This window comes from Ochotona curzoniae, unplaced genomic scaffold, assembly GCF_017591425.1.
Source record: "Ochotona curzoniae isolate NIBS_2020 unplaced genomic scaffold, NIBS_Ocur_1.0 contig_4501, whole genome shotgun sequence".
NCBI classification, from domain to species: Eukaryota; Metazoa; Chordata; class Mammalia; order Lagomorpha; family Ochotonidae; genus Ochotona; species Ochotona curzoniae.
Genome location: NW_024466307.1, coordinates 563,090 through 578,134, shown reverse-complemented (window position 1 = coordinate 578,134; position 15,045 = coordinate 563,090). Strand labels below are relative to the sequence as shown.

General features: G+C 59.2%; 1 protein-coding gene across 1 annotated transcript in view; it reads right to left on the bottom strand.

Moving 5' to 3' along the window:
* IQGAP2 (IQ motif containing GTPase activating protein 2) overlaps positions 1 to 14,822 on the bottom strand; it is a 103,362-nt gene extending 88,540 nt beyond the window's left edge. The window contains exons 1-2 of the mRNA XM_040985938.1: positions 14,756 to 14,822; positions 1,135 to 1,234 (exon numbers count right to left, since the gene is read on the bottom strand). Of these exons, the coding sequence (XP_040841872.1) occupies positions 1,135 to 1,234; positions 14,756 to 14,801 (146 nt within the window). The 5' untranslated portion in view covers positions 14,802 to 14,822. The remainder of the gene's footprint in view (positions 1 to 1,134; positions 1,235 to 14,755) is intronic.
* Between the last annotated feature and the right edge of the window lie 223 nt (positions 14,823 to 15,045).

The window sequence follows — 15,045 nt, the reverse complement described above, 5'->3', positions numbered from 1 at the left end:
GGAACTCCTTACTTCACTCACCTCCACCCTCCTACAGCCCTCACCCCCTCCTTCAGCAAGCCTCAGCAGCAATGTTGTTGCTTGAGGCATGTTTAGGTCCTGTAGTCACAGCAGGGGCAGCGCAGACATGCTACAACCCCTCGGGCCTGATCCAAGAGCTTAAAGAAAATTAAACAACCGCAAACCCAAACCGCAAACATCCAGCAGCTTGGGGCAACCCCCACCCTCACCCCAGAACAATGCTGACACCAAATTAGGGCCTGTGTCCCTGACTGCTGGTCTGCAAACTCCCAGCTCCATCTCACCAGCAGCCACAGTGGATGCTGGCCCTAGGAACACCCATCCCCTGCACCCAGGAACGAGGCCCTGACTCAGCCCCCACATCCTCCAGGTGCAAGGCCCTGGCTCAGCCCCCACATCCCCCAGGTACGAGGCCATGGCTCAGCCCCCATATCCCCTAGACACGAGGCCCTGGCTCAGCCCCCATATCCCCCAGGAACGAGGCCATGGCTCAGCCCCCATGTCCCCCAGGTACGAGGCCATGGCTCAGCCCCCATATCCCCCAGACACGAGGCCATGGCTCAGCCCCAGCTCCACTCAACAAGGACAGGGCCCCTCAGTCCTTCTGATGAGATTTTGGAGAATCCCAGGTCAGCCACAGGACAGGTGCCCAGAGCGGCCTCTCCCACAGGTACAGAAGGACACTGCTGTCTAGAGCCTGCCCTCCTGCTCACCACCCATAGGCTCTGGTACCTACACTGTGGCTCTGCTGAGCACTGGGAGCTGGGCACCACGCACGGTAGGGGAGACAGCCAGACGAGAGCCTGACCCTGAGCCTGAGGTGTCCAGTCCAGACACAGCACTGGTTGAGGCGTGGCGGCCACACTCTCCAGGTCCTGCCTGGCAGAGCCTGTCAGGTTCTCCTCCCACCAGTCGGGACCACCAAGACAGGGAAGGAGCATCTGGAAGTACAGTCATGAGTGTGTGCCCAGTGAAGGATTCTTGCCACTGCAGCCAGGTGTGCAGGTTACCCTGGCCACTGCCCTCCTGGCACAAGTCTGGTCAAATGCCCAAAGCACCAAGCACAGAGAGAGTCCCCCAGCCACCTCGCCCGTGCCCTGGGCTGAGTCCTACCTCTTGGCTTCCTCCAGGTGGCACAAGTATTCGTAGGCGATGTTCTGTCGCCGTCTCTCATCCATCTCCTCTGCGGACAGTCGCTCATCATCCACGATGGCTGCAGAGACAGGACACAGGGTGTCACTGCCCAGACATCATGAACTCTGCCAGAGGCTGGGGTATGGGGCTTGAAATGGCACACGCCCAGAGGCACCACCCTGCCCCCCACCAGGTGCAGTTGGGATTGGGGAGTGGGCAGTAGCAACAGTCCTAGCAGAGCGACTAGACCCCCAGGACTCCCCACCACACCATGGCAGTTGTTGCCAGGATGCCGCCCGAGGCTCCCCGTGGAGGTAGTGCCCACCCACATGGCCATCTGTGAGAGATTGCACAGACACATGTGTCTCCTTATCCAGGAGGAATCACAGTGTCCCGTCCTGCAGCATGACAGATCCCAGCTCCCCCTCCTGCCTCTTGGCCATGACAACAGAACCTCCTGGCAGCAGGGCCATGAGGAACAAAGCAGGTAACATGCTAGTTGGTTCCCCACACAACCTGGAGTGTGCCAACACATCTGCTTTCCTGTCGGTAGAGAATATGGCACCCGTGCCCACTGCATCCCAACCCTGGGCCACAGCTGCCAACCACTGATCTATTCATCACGTTCCCACTTTAGTCTTGCCTGGCCAACCTGGTGTCTACTTAGTCAGTTCACGCATCAGGAAGACCTGTGCCTGTATGTGCAAGCATGTACACATGGTGCAGTGTGTCACATGTTGCATATACATCCCCATGTGTGTACCCAGGTACAGGATGTGTACTGCACAGATGCACACAGCACCACGAATACCCCATAATGACCACGTGTACAGGCAGGCAGGGAGGAATGTCTGTGCTGCTCTCTTACATCCAGACCGTTGGCCACACATGCAGGAGAGAGAAGGCGTGATGGACACCCCTGTGAATTCCCCGTGGCAGACAGAAGAAGCAGGGAGGAATGTGGAACTTGGGATGGAGCCAGAATGATGATCTGCAGCTCAAGATCTGATCCTGACACTGAACCCCCAGGGCTTCAGATCAGGCAGACAGACCCGTCCCCAGACACACAGACAGACCGGCAGGGTCGGCCTCCAGCTGTACTTCTCAGGATCACCTTTCTAAGTTGTAACCCAACCAGCTCCACTTAGCGCTCCAGGGGGGAGTGGGGAGGAGGGCGTGAATGCCTGCCCAGGCTCCTCTTCCAGCAGGTGCAACTGCTGCAGAAATCTCTTGGGGTGCTGGCTCTGCACCACCCACAGAACAGAGCCGCAGCCCTGGGAGCTGGGTTTGCTCCTCCCTTTGCCTTCTTACCCCTGCACTCTAAGCAATAGCAGTGGGTGTAGCTGCCAGCCCAACACCCCATTGCTATCAGATCTCTCACTTCAGTTTCAGTGTCACACTCACTGTTGTGGCCCTGTCCATTGATACAGCCACATCATGCCATGCCCACTGCTACAGCCACTGTGGTCCTGCACACCACTGAGACCATACCCATTGCTATAGCCATGCCCACCAATGCAGCAATACCCTCGATCTCACCATGCTCACAGCTGTGGCCCCGCCCTCACCACGCCTACCTCTACCTTGCCCCACCCACTGCTGTGCTCTGCCCAGCCACCAAGGCCACCATGTCCTTGGAGTCACAACTCATTGGTTTGTTCAGCAAACACTGGAGTGGCTGCCTTGTGCCAGCCTGTGCTGAGGACAAAGGGTGAGAAGTATGACTCATCAGACTGTTTGTGGGAACAGGGTATTGGGGGGACATGCGGGGAGGGCTGGTTGTGAGGGACAGCAAGTCATAGAGCTGTACACCCACCCGTTCAGCACCCCATGCACGGCTCCTCCACACATTCAGTGTTGTCCCTTGTCCTGGTCATGCTCCAGTCACCCTGGAAGTTGGATCCTACACGGCTGGGACACCATCCTTGGAACAAACCACCCCATGGAAGGCCCCAGAAGGACAACTGAGTCCAAGACACTACAACCAGGGCAGAGCTGGGAACCAGCAAGGAGAGCAAGAGGGGGCCGATGTCCATGGCTCCTGTGTCTCACCGGCTTCCTGCTTGACGCACATCTCACAAAGACTCCCTGCATCAGATGGGCATTGGAGACATAAGGGGGAGACTGGGAAGTGCAGCCCACTTGGGGACAGTAGGGGCCGGCACCACCTGCACCCTGGCGTAGTCTCTCTTGGCCCTGGCGTAGTCTCTCTTGGCCCACTAGGGCCCAGGGTCACAGCTGATGATGGCCTGGCAGGAAGTAGCCTAGCCTTACTGGGCTATTGGGTCCTCCACCATCCAGCTTCCCAATGACCAACCACGTGTCAGCCACAAAGGAACACAGTTCTATAGAGGCAAAGCTCAGCTTTGGCCAGCAGCCAGCCTTCCTCCCCCCAGACACACCCCAACCCGGGGCACTGACCCCAGCTTGGCTCCTGTGGCTGTGCAGGTGCGGGCAGCTTAGAGAACTGCCCGGGAGGTCACACTCCCAGAAAACATCGGATTCCAGGCGCTCGGCCCACGCTGCACCAGCTGCTGCAAGCCGCCGAGCCCACAGGAGCCACATCTTGGGGAAGGAGTTGGGAGGAGCAGCCAGGACTTGCTCGTCCAGCCTGACTCTCCCCACCTCCTTGCTGGACAGGTCTACCCCACGCTTCTTCCATCCTCCTACACTTGCCGAGGGGTCCTCTCTAGAGCAACTTTCACGATCTGCTCCTTCTAACCTTATGTTCCCAGAAGCAGAACAGAAGGGCTGACGTGCTACAGCATGCCAATCCTCCACCTGAGATGTCAGTATCACATGTGGATGCAAGTTTCAGTCCCAGCAGCTCCACTTCCCATCCAGCTCCCTGCTGTGGCCTGGAAAAGCAGTCGAGGACAACCCAAAGCCTTGGGACCCTGCACCTGCGTGGGAGACCTGGAAGAGGCTCCTGGCTCCCGGCTTTGGATCAGCTCAGCTGCAGGCACTGCAGCCATCTGAGGAGTGAACCAGCAGATGAAAGATCTTTCTCTTTCCTTCCCTCCTTTTCTCTCTGTAACTCAGCCTTTTACATATATAAACCTTAAAAAGAAAGAAAAATATTAAGCAGAGCACAGCAGGCAGGGGAGTCTACTCGGGGAGCGGGCCCCAGTACAGCTGGTTAACCAGTGCTTAACTAACCCCAACTAGTTGGCATTTAGTGCTGGTAACACAAACCAGCCAGCCTCCAGTACAACCATCTCCCCCATCCTGCCTTCCCTCATCAAGACAAATGCCAGATACCAGATACTAGACTATAGGCCATTTGATAAATTCCTCGTTTTCACATCCAAAAGCATTTGTACTAAAAACACAGATGACAAGGCAGGCATTGAGCCTACCACTAACACTTCCTCGCCCACAGGCGCTTGTCCTGACTCTGGGTTCTGGCCAGTGCAGGCCCTGGGAGACAGGGACGACGCCTCGGGTCGATTGCCACCCTCCTGGGTGACCTTAGCTGAGCTCCCAGCTTCCAGCTTCAGTACGCGGCCAGGCCTTGGCCTCTCCAGTGAAGACAAAAGGAACACATGGTTGAGGAGGTGGCAGGCCTGGCAGGAGGCAGGCACCACTGCAGTGTGTAGAGCAGAGCTGACCATGCCTGGGCACATGCTTGGTCTGTTGGGCCAAGCCCTTCCATAACTCTGCAGGGGTCCTCAAAGTGGTCACGGGAAATGCAGCACATCCAGCACATGGATGTAAAGGTCTTAGTTCCAAACCCACCCTGTGATGCCACTTGCCCCTGAGCTGCTTTCAGTTCCCACATCCCTTATTTCTGGGTAGCCAGGGAGAGGCCCTAGGGAGGGCATGGGGACCAGCTCTGCCTCACACAGCCTCTGGTCCCCCAGGCAATGATGGTGACGGGCCCTCAAGTCAGGCTCCTCCACCACTCAGGGGCAGGGGGTCCAGGGGACCAGGGGGCCTTGGAGGTTCAGGTCAGGAGTGGGGAGTCAGAGGGCACCCCAGAAGCAAACATTCTAGCCTCGAGGCTCCACATGCCTCCCGGCTCAGTGGCCATCACCCAGCCACAGCCCAGAGGCAGGTCCAGTGCCTGCTGCACCTCATCACAAGGACTCAGCTCTTGGCCCAAAGCCCAAAGCCCAGGTTTGACATGGGATCAAGTGGGGGACACAGCCCAGTGGGAAAGACATGGACAGAAGGCCTGGGGGCTGCTGCTGGGGTCCCCAGACACAGTGAGACAGACTGGCAGCTCCCTCAAACACTAAACTGTGGGAGCTGACCCAGGCTGGGCTGACCTCACCCTCATGACATCACAGAAGGGGTGCTCCCAGCTACCATGAAAAGGTGAGTCAGAGAACAGCTGATAAATATGGATGCAAGCGAAGAAGACCACAGCACTCGGGAGGGCCGGTCAGGAAGCAGCCATGGAAGACAGACACAGGTAGAGGTGGCTGGCACACAGTGGAGGGGAGGGCCAGGGCAGAGAACAGCGGACATGCTGGCACACAGGAAATGACCTAGGGCTGCAGACAAAGCACCCAGCCCAGGCCCCCTCATAGCCCCAAGGAGCCAGCCTCCCCCAGCTGCTGACACCCTGACAGCAGCCAGGGCCTTGGGCTCCCAACACAGGCCAACGGCACTCAATGTGCTCCAAGCACAGCACGGATGAACTCCCACAGGGACACGGTGGCCCACCCGCAGGCCTGGCATTCTTCCCAGCTCCCATTTCTTCACAAACCCTTCAGAACCAGCTTCTTCAAGGCTGTGTGTGGGTTAACACAACTACTCCACAATGTGTTTAAACTTCTCCGCAGCTCAGCTCTATCTCCAGGATGCTCAGCTCGTCGGGGGCCTGAATTCCCTCTTGGCAGTTCTGCTGATGTGTCCTAGATTGGTATCGACCCAGTCAGAGTTGCCGTGAACAGTGGGTGGGGTAGCTTTGGAGCCTGCTGAGGGGTGCCCAAAGTCCATGACTCCATCCCCTGGGGCCCAGTGCCCCCTCCTCGATTGCCAGCCACACAGCGGCTCCAACCAGCAAGGTGGCACACGGGGCTTCCAGAACTGTGACTGAGGGGCTCCTGCCATCTCCAGGGTGCCTGGTCTCCCAGAGGGAACACACATGCTGCCCCACCGTCACTGTCTTTGGAAGCAGCATTTGCACTGGAAGGGCCTGTGCCACACAGGGAGCCCGGTCTGACCAGTCCATCCTTGGAGTCATCCTGGTTAGGGACACAGCATCCAAGTAAAGAGGTTTCCAGACCGTTCCAGCCCCAGCTAGGTGGACGCATTCATCAGCCTGGGATGTGTAGCAGGGACCCAGCTGCTCCCATGTCCACCTGGGCTCCTGACCCACTGGATATGGGCATGGCAGGGTGGCTCACCCACCAGACTAGGCCGGGTGTCCACTGAATCAAGGCATGCAGGCGTGCCTCACCTGACTGAGCAGCCATCGCTCACCCACATCCTGTGCCTCCTGCTGTGGATTCCCACCTCTGGGGGCTACACCAGGACCTCCGTTGGCTTACGCCTCTGTAACTCCCTTTCTTCACCCACAAACTAGAGAGATCTCCTCTTGCCACTTGGTGAGACCCAATGATAAAAGCAAGACTGCTTAAAACAGTCCAAGTGCTGCGGTCCCTACCACATGGGAGACTAGGAAGAAGCTTCAGATTGGCTCAGCTCTGGTCATTGCAGTCGTTTTGCGAGTAAACCAGCAGATGCAGGAGTCTTCTTCTTTCTCTCTAATTCTAATGATGCCAGGAGCAAATCCACAGAAAAGTTCAGCTAAACTCACGATAATGATGCTTGAGGAGCCAATTCCTCATTTAAGGTGTTTCCTAGGAGACAACTTACCACTTCTAGAATCTCTTTTTGTAAGCTGACTGAATGACTTCGACTCTCCTCCAAAGCCATTGCCCAGCACAGTGCAGGAGCAGTCCAGAGCCTGGAGTTTGTTTCTCACCTGCTCGGCACCCCCCAACCCCACACACAGAAGAGCACTTCCTTTACACACAGTGTCATACTCCTAATGACCGCCCACTATTCCAAGTGTCCCCGTCACTGGGGGCTTGGGAGCTAGGCCAGCTGCAGCACAGTCGAGCCCACCACCCCCATGGCCCAGCACAGGCAGACTCTCCTGAGAGCCCGCAAGTAAACCCAGTGCCCTTGAAACAAGGCGGATGGACACCCCCTGCAAACCCGGTTCTGTGCAGCCATGGGAGGCAGTGTAAGCCCGCTCCCGGCCGCGCAAAAAAAGGCTCATTATTCTCAAGCTCTGGGGTGAGGCCGCACACCCCCCACCCCCACCCTCCTCACAAAATGAAATCCCAGCCAGGGAGGGTGGGCATCTCCTTGTTGATCACACTGCATCACGCCCATGTCACATTGGCACAAAAGCCAGCTCTCCACACCAGCAGCTCACGCAGTAGGGGCACAGGGCACATCCCACAGGTGACTATCCAGAGAAGAATTGCCCGCCCCCCATGCCTAGAGACTCCACCAGTGCCAGTGCCTTTGAGGCAAGAGCTTGGCTCTATGTTTGGGCAGTCTGTTCTCAGGGAGGGTAAGCTGTGGGTCTGGCTGGAGCACTGAGCCCTGAGTGTGTGCTGTGTGCAATGTGGTCTGACTGGGCCCTTGCTGGTGAGGAGCCAGTCAATGAGATTTTGCTCACTGCACATGATGCAGCGCCCAGACGGGAGCCTGGGGCAGAGCAAGCATCTCCAGTCTTGTGACTCGAGGCCATCATCGAGCAGACTGGCACAGGTACTGGGAAAATCAGCTGCCCGCTGTGCTCAGGGAGGAACCCAGCCTGTTCCAACTCCACCTCTGTCCACCCTCCAACCACCGGCGCCAACATGCACAATTCGTGTACCACACATGCTGCACCTCAAACACAAATGTCACACAGCCCACCAGCACAGCACAATAGAGAACGAGATCACAGGCCACAGCAGAGGTCAGAAGTTACCTTCATAGCAGCCCTCTCCACCTCAGTCAGCAGGTCAGGTCAGAGGTCACCTCCACAGCAGCCCTCTCCACCTCAGTCAGCAGGGTCACAGGTCACCTCCACAGAGGCCCTCTCCACCTCAGTCAGCAGGTCAGGTCAGAGGTCACCTCCACAGCAGCCCTCTCCACCTCACACAGCATCAGCAGGGTCACAGGTCACTTCCACAGCAGCCCTCTCCACCTCAGTCAGCAGGTCAGGTCAGAGGTCACCTCCACAGCAGCCCTCTCCACCTCAGTCAGCAGGTCAGGTCAGAGGTCACCTCCTCAGCAGCCCTCTACCTCACACAGCGTCAGCAGGGTCAGAGGTCACCTCCACAGAGGCCCTCTCCACCTCAGTCAGCAGGTCAGGTCAGAGGTCACCTCCACAGCAGCCCTTTCCACCTCAGTCAGCAGGTCAGGTCAGAGGTCACCTCCACAGTGGCCCTCTCCACCTCACACAGTATCAGCAGGGTCAGAGGTCACCTCCACAGAGGCCCTCTCCACCTCAAAGTGTTATCAGCCCACATGCAGGTACACCAACAGAGTGAGACCCGAGGGACACCCTGACAACACCCCAGCCCTGAGGACACTATTGAAGTTATGGCGACCTGGCTGTCGCTGAAGCCCGGCCACTGGCCCATGGTCATCCATTGATCAGCTTCCAAACCTCTAGGTTCCTTGTTTCTACCTCCAGTCCCACTCTGCTGACTTTTGCTGGATCCAGCCTGGGTCATCGCCACTGGATTTCTGGGGGATTCAAGCCCCAAGTACTGAGCTAATGAGGCTAAGGGGGACACGATGTACTGGCAGCTCTGGGAGGGGGCCCAGGGAGATATCTCCATGGCGGCTATAGAGTGCCCCGACATGGGGGGGGTGCAACCCTCACCCACGTCCCACCCACAGGCCTGAGCTGCCCCATATCACACACCTGCTTTGCTCAGAGCCAGCGGTTGGTGTGTTGTAAAGCCACACCCTACTTTGATGACTCAAAACAGAGAACACAACGGCTTCAAACAGCACCCCCACCTCCTCCTGAAGGCAGCCCAGTGCCACAGCCAGCACTACCACCTTGAGTGCTGAACGCCACCTCTCCATGCAACAGGTCACAGACCACAAAACTTCAACACAGTGAAGAGTCTTTCAGCCTCATTTATTTTGATTTCCTGTGTTTTTTTTTTATTTATAACTTTCTCTATAAAATTATCCTTCAATAAATCAGTTTGCTTTTTTGAAAGGCAGAGAATCTTCCATTCATTGGTTCACTCTCTATGTGACCACAACAACCACAGCTACAACAGGTCAAAGCCAGGTGCCAGCAGCTCCATCCAGGTCTCCCACGTGGGTGCAGGGGCCCACACATGGGTCATCCTCCACTGCTTTCCCAGGAGCAACAGCAGGGAGCAAGTCACAAATAGATCTCTGATGTGGAGTGCCAGGGACCCAAGCAGCAGCTCAGCTTGCTCAACCACCAGCCAGGCCCTCACTTCTGAGTCTCTGGAGCCACACGTGACAATGCAGTCACAGCCCACACCCCGGAAGGAACCCCAAGCTGCCAGTCCCTCCATCCTGGAATCCTCACCAAAGCCAGGGTAGGCCAGGGCTCTCCTGGGGAAGTGATAGAGAGGGGAGCCCCAACACTGGGGTGGCAGCAGTAAGCCCAGGCTCTCCCCACCCAGGCAGGGTGCCTAGGTGGGGAAGGCGCACTCACCTGAAGGTCGGCTGGGTGACTGCATCCTGCCAGGACGCTGGCTCACACCTGGGTGGCTTGGGACTCCAAGTGGGACTTGAGAGCCTCAGGGGTCACAGAGGCTCCTGGGTGCAAGGCGGCTCTAAGGCTCCCAGACTCCAGGTGCCTCTCAGCTGAGGGTCACCACCTTGACCCAAAGCTCTGCAGCTTCCTGAGGCCGTGGTGGACCAGAGAAAGGCACCTCCTCCTCCTCCCCCTAACCCTGCAGGGTTGGTTCACCTGCAGCCTAGGTGGCCCCAGGTACTACTGGCCTCACCTAGTGGGTGTGTCAGCAGCCGCTTCACTGTTAGCCCTGGGCCCTATCTCCCCACCTCTACCTGTGAACAGACAGGGGCTCCAAGAAGCAAATGAGGCCAAATTGAAACCCACCTAGACCAAGTATTATCCCTTTCTCCATGCAGAAAGGGAGGACAAAAGAGTGGGGGTAGGAGTGGGGCAGACTTGGGCAGATTCCCAGAGGCACACCCTGGTGACCTCTGACCCTGCCTGTCCCCACCCACCCTTATGAGCAAGGAAGCTAAGGGAAGGAGACGCCAACAGCTGGGAGGGAAGCCGAAGCCAGAGCTGGCACGGTGGCACAGCGAGTTAAGGAGCCACCTGTGATGCCAGTGCCCCACAGAGTTCTAGATGCTCCATTTCCAACCCAGGAAGGTCAGGGAGGAGGGCCACCACCACTCACACAGGAGACCTGGACGGGGCTCCAGGCTCCAGGCTTCAGCCTAGCCTGGTGGCTGTGGAATGATGCAAGATAGATATTTCTCTCTCCCAGTAAATAAAATTTAAAATCAAGGTTTTCTTGGCAGACATGTGTTTTCATTTTGACACACAGTGTGGTACACACATTGAGCAGAACCTGATACAGCATCAAATACCCAAACGCTGGAGGAGCTGGTGCCAGGCCCTGGGCGGGACCCTGAACCTAACTTTATAGAAACCCCTAGAATCCCGGCTCTCCTCTATGGGGAGCCAGGTGCACTCCCAGCTCCCCTGACCACAGCAGTCTCTGGTCACTTGGAGGGATGCCAACCATGCCCATCCCAGACACCCCACACCCAGCCTCCCCTCCATGTCCTCTTCATCAGCCACTCAACCAAGAACTCTGGGGCCAGGCATCTATAGCCACCTGCAAGGAGCCCTTGGGCCCAGCACCACCCTGACCCCAGCTCCGGGCTGTACACACCCGGGGGCACCTCTGGATGGAAAGTCAGGCTCTCAGCTGGGGCTCCACCCAGCCCTGACAGGGGCACAGGGGAGGAACCAGGAGGTGGAAGGCCTCTCCATCCACTTGTCTCCAGCCCTCAAGTCAAAGGAAACAGAAGACAGAAGGTCTAAGAACAGCCCAAACCACAGGAAGGTTGGGAGGGCAGGCATGTCCCCTCCAGCTCCCCCCTTCCCTTGCCATTCAGTCATACCCAGCCCAGGCAACAAGCACATGCTCTCCAAGGTCAAGGTTAGGTTCAAATTCCAGGGTCCTTAGAGGCCGCTGGCCCCTCCCCGTGACACCTGAGCCCTCTCCCTTTCCACATGTTCTTCCAAGCTGTGACTGGGTCAGCCACATGTCCGTTGACCACTTGTGGGACACTCGAGGCACTTGAGTGAGGCAACAATTGCAGACTGCTGAGAGAGCTCCCACTCCCCCCACCACCACCTCTGGGACATAGCCAGTTCTCTCACACTCGGGGGACCCAGTGACCCCTGAGGTTGCTGGGAATGAATGCAGAGATAACACATCTTCAGAGAGGCAGTTGCTGCATCACCAAGCTGCCTCCCAGACAGGAAGAGTAACATAGGGGGTGGGGCAGGGAGGGCGCAGTGGTCATCCACATGGCCTTGAAACATTGTCAGCATGTATAACTCTCACTTATTACATGACATGCAGGTGTCTGACATTCCTGGCTGTGAGGTGTGCCCATCATGTAGAGCACACATGTACTGGCACTCCCAGCTGTGTCTCACACAGAACAACATGCAGGTGTCTGACACTCCTGGCTGTGAGGCACAGCCGCTGTAACATGTGCAACATGTCACCTGTGTGTCACGTTTATGCTGTACCCTCCTGGCCATAAGGTGTATGCGACATATACACCACTAGCTGCCCTGCTAGGAATGGAATGACTCAGGGCTGTTCCTGGGTGGGCAGAGGGACCGGCCAACAGGGTGTCCGCAACCCACACCCAGACACTTTCAGAAAGCTGGTCCGTGCCTGGGGAGGAATGCAGCCCAGCAATGCCCTCCCATCTCCGCAGCGAGCACCATCGGTCATCTGAAAGGGACAGAGTGGGGCCGCTGGCTACTGCCCCAGAGAAGCGCTTTCAGCTCTCTGGCTGTCCAGCCCCAGCTGTGGGAAAGTGAGAAAGTGAAACAGGGAAACCACAGGTGCTCCCAGGAACAATAGGCAGGTGACAGCCAGGGACAAGCCCAGCTGCCAAGGTCACAAGCAGAAACTTCCTGTCAGTGTTCACTCAACACCATTCAGCCCTACACAGCCCCTTGGGTGACCACGAGCTCAATCAGGGCCAGGGCTGCTGGCACCCCCCACATACCCCAAGCTGTGCTGACAGCCCAGAGGGGACAGGATCAGCAGACACCCCTGCAAACTCAGACTCACAAACCAGCCGGCGCAGCTGAGAGTGCATGTAATTAGAGCTAAAAGCTGCTCAAACAACATGTTCCTGTTGACCTCACAGGTCCCAGGCAAAACTTGACTGCAGCACGGCATGGGGGAGGGGCCCAGCTCAGGCCAACCCGACAGCCCACTACTCATCATGGGGGACTCTGGGGCTTGATTCATGGGTGGGCACAGGAGCTGGGGGTTCAGCCTGTACCCCCAGGACTCACACACACACACACACACACACACACACACACACACACACACACACACACAGGACTGGGTGTTCAGCCTGCACACTCAGGACACACACATACAGGGCAGGGGGTTCATCCTGTACACCCAGGGCACACACATGGAGCTGGGGGCTCAGCCTGCACCCCTGAAATGCACACACACACGAGCTGGGGGTTCAGCCTGCACCCCCAGGACACTCACACACACACAGAGGACTGGGTGTTCAGCCTGCACCCCTTGGGTACACACACACACACAGGCTGGGGGCTCAGCCTGCACCCCTTGGGAACACACACACAGGCTGGGGGTTCAGCCCTCAGCCTGCACCCCTGGGACATACACACAAATGGGGGTGCAGCTTCCAGAGGAAGCAGCAGGCAAAGGCTGCTGCCTCAGTGCTGGTTGCACAAGCTGTCCCATCTCGTGAGGGGAAGGATCCCTCTGCCGGGAGGAAACCACAGCCCTGACCATTTGCGCACACAGCCGTTGGTGGCCCAGGGCGTTCCCTGGGGGTGAGCAGCTGCTGGCACCCAGGCACAGGTGTTGCCTGCCTCACCTCTCTGGAGGGTGGAGAGCAGACGAGGAGTTACCTGTCCTGGAGTCAGCCTCTGCTCCAGCTGTCCCTGCCAACAGGCCAGGGGCAAGCCGACCCCAGAGGGAGGGCAGTGTCTGCAGAATGGGTGTGGTGTGCACCCATGTCACTGCAGGCCATGCTTAAACACACGTAGCACAAGAACCTGGACACCTAAGGGCTCTGAACACAGTTACTGGGGCCCGCACCTCCGGGCAGCCACCCTTGACTTCAGCATCAGCAGCCAGGGCAAGCTGAGGGCTGGGGCAAGCTGAGGGCTGGGCCCCACCCTGCACCCCCAAGACAACCCCAGCTCCTCCCAGGCCCTGGGATCAGCAGAGATCTGGCCCCAAGGCCTCACCCCTGGGGGGCGGGGTTAGGAGGAACTTGCGCACACTCAGGTGTAACCAGGGGGCAGCAGCCTGCACACGCACCATTCAGGACGCTGCCATACTACAGTGGGGGCGGGGCCCGTTTCCGCACAGTAGGTTCCCCAGGACCGGCCAGTCTGTCCAGCAAACACACCTCCTCCACCGGACCTGGCAGGGAGAACCAGCCCCGCCCACTTGCTGTTGGGCACCACCCCAAGCAGGCCACCAGTGTGATACCAACGACCACGCAGTCCCGTGATGCCCCCACTACAGCCGTCTCAGTACTCAGGAAGCCACCTCGCGAGCTCCCACGCGCCCAGACCCACTCAGGGGATGTAAACAGCTGGGGCCTGGGACACAGAAACCAGCCGGGCAGACCCAAGGGGGCAAACCTACACGGGACCCTCCACAGAGATTGGGGTTGGGGGACACGGGCCAGGCCCCCCCTGCCCGGAGCCTGTGTAGCCCCGTGGCGGGGGCAGCGCCACCAGCAGGAAAACCCGCGTCCCGCCCCCCAGCCGACCTGGGCCCCGGGTTCGCCCTACGATTTGAGCTGAAGGAAACGCTTCCTGGCCCAGGTTTGGGACTCTGAACTCTGCGCACGAGGCCACGTGGTAGGCGCTAATCTGGCTGCGGCCGCTCGTGATTGGCCCGCTCCACCTCCTCCCGCAGCAGCCCCTCGCCGTGGGCTCGCCAAGTCACGCGGGACCCAGCCCCTCCGGCCCCCGCCCCCCACCCGCCCGGCCTCCCTCGGGCGCTGGGGGCGACCCGGGGCCGTCCCTTCCAGCTTCGGCTGGAGAGGACTCACCTGGGTCCCCGCCGGCTCGGGCCTGGGGAGGCAGCGCCCCGGGTCCCCCCCACCGAACTCTCCGTGCGCCAGGGCCACCTGTAGCCGCCCGCCGGGCTCCTCTCGTCTGGTCTCACGCCGCCCCCGGCCCCATCCCGCAGCCGCCCGGGACTCCCACCCACCCCGCCGCACTCGCAACCCCGCGCCCTCCGTTCCTTCCCACCCCCCGCCGCCATGGTGTGGAGTGGGGGCAATCGGGCTGCCTGCGACGACCAGGAATTTGGGGAGGGGGCGGAAGTCCGCGTCCCGTACTTACAGCCGTAGCGGGGCCTCTGCAGCGTCGGCCCCTCCTCGCGGGACATCCTGCGCGCCTCCGGGGGCCCTCCCGGGGCGCGCCCCCCGCGGCCCCCTGCGGCCGCCAGCTCGCGGGCTGTGCGCGCTCCGACCGCCGCCTGCGCGCTCTCCGCGCGCCCCGGGCTCCGCGTCCTGCGCGCGCTGCCGGCCCAAGCCCGAGTGCCCCGCGCCCGCGCCCCGCGCCCTGCGCCGCCCGCGGGCTTCCTTTCTCCGCGCCCGCCCCGTTATCCCGCGCGGCGGGAGTGCGGCAGC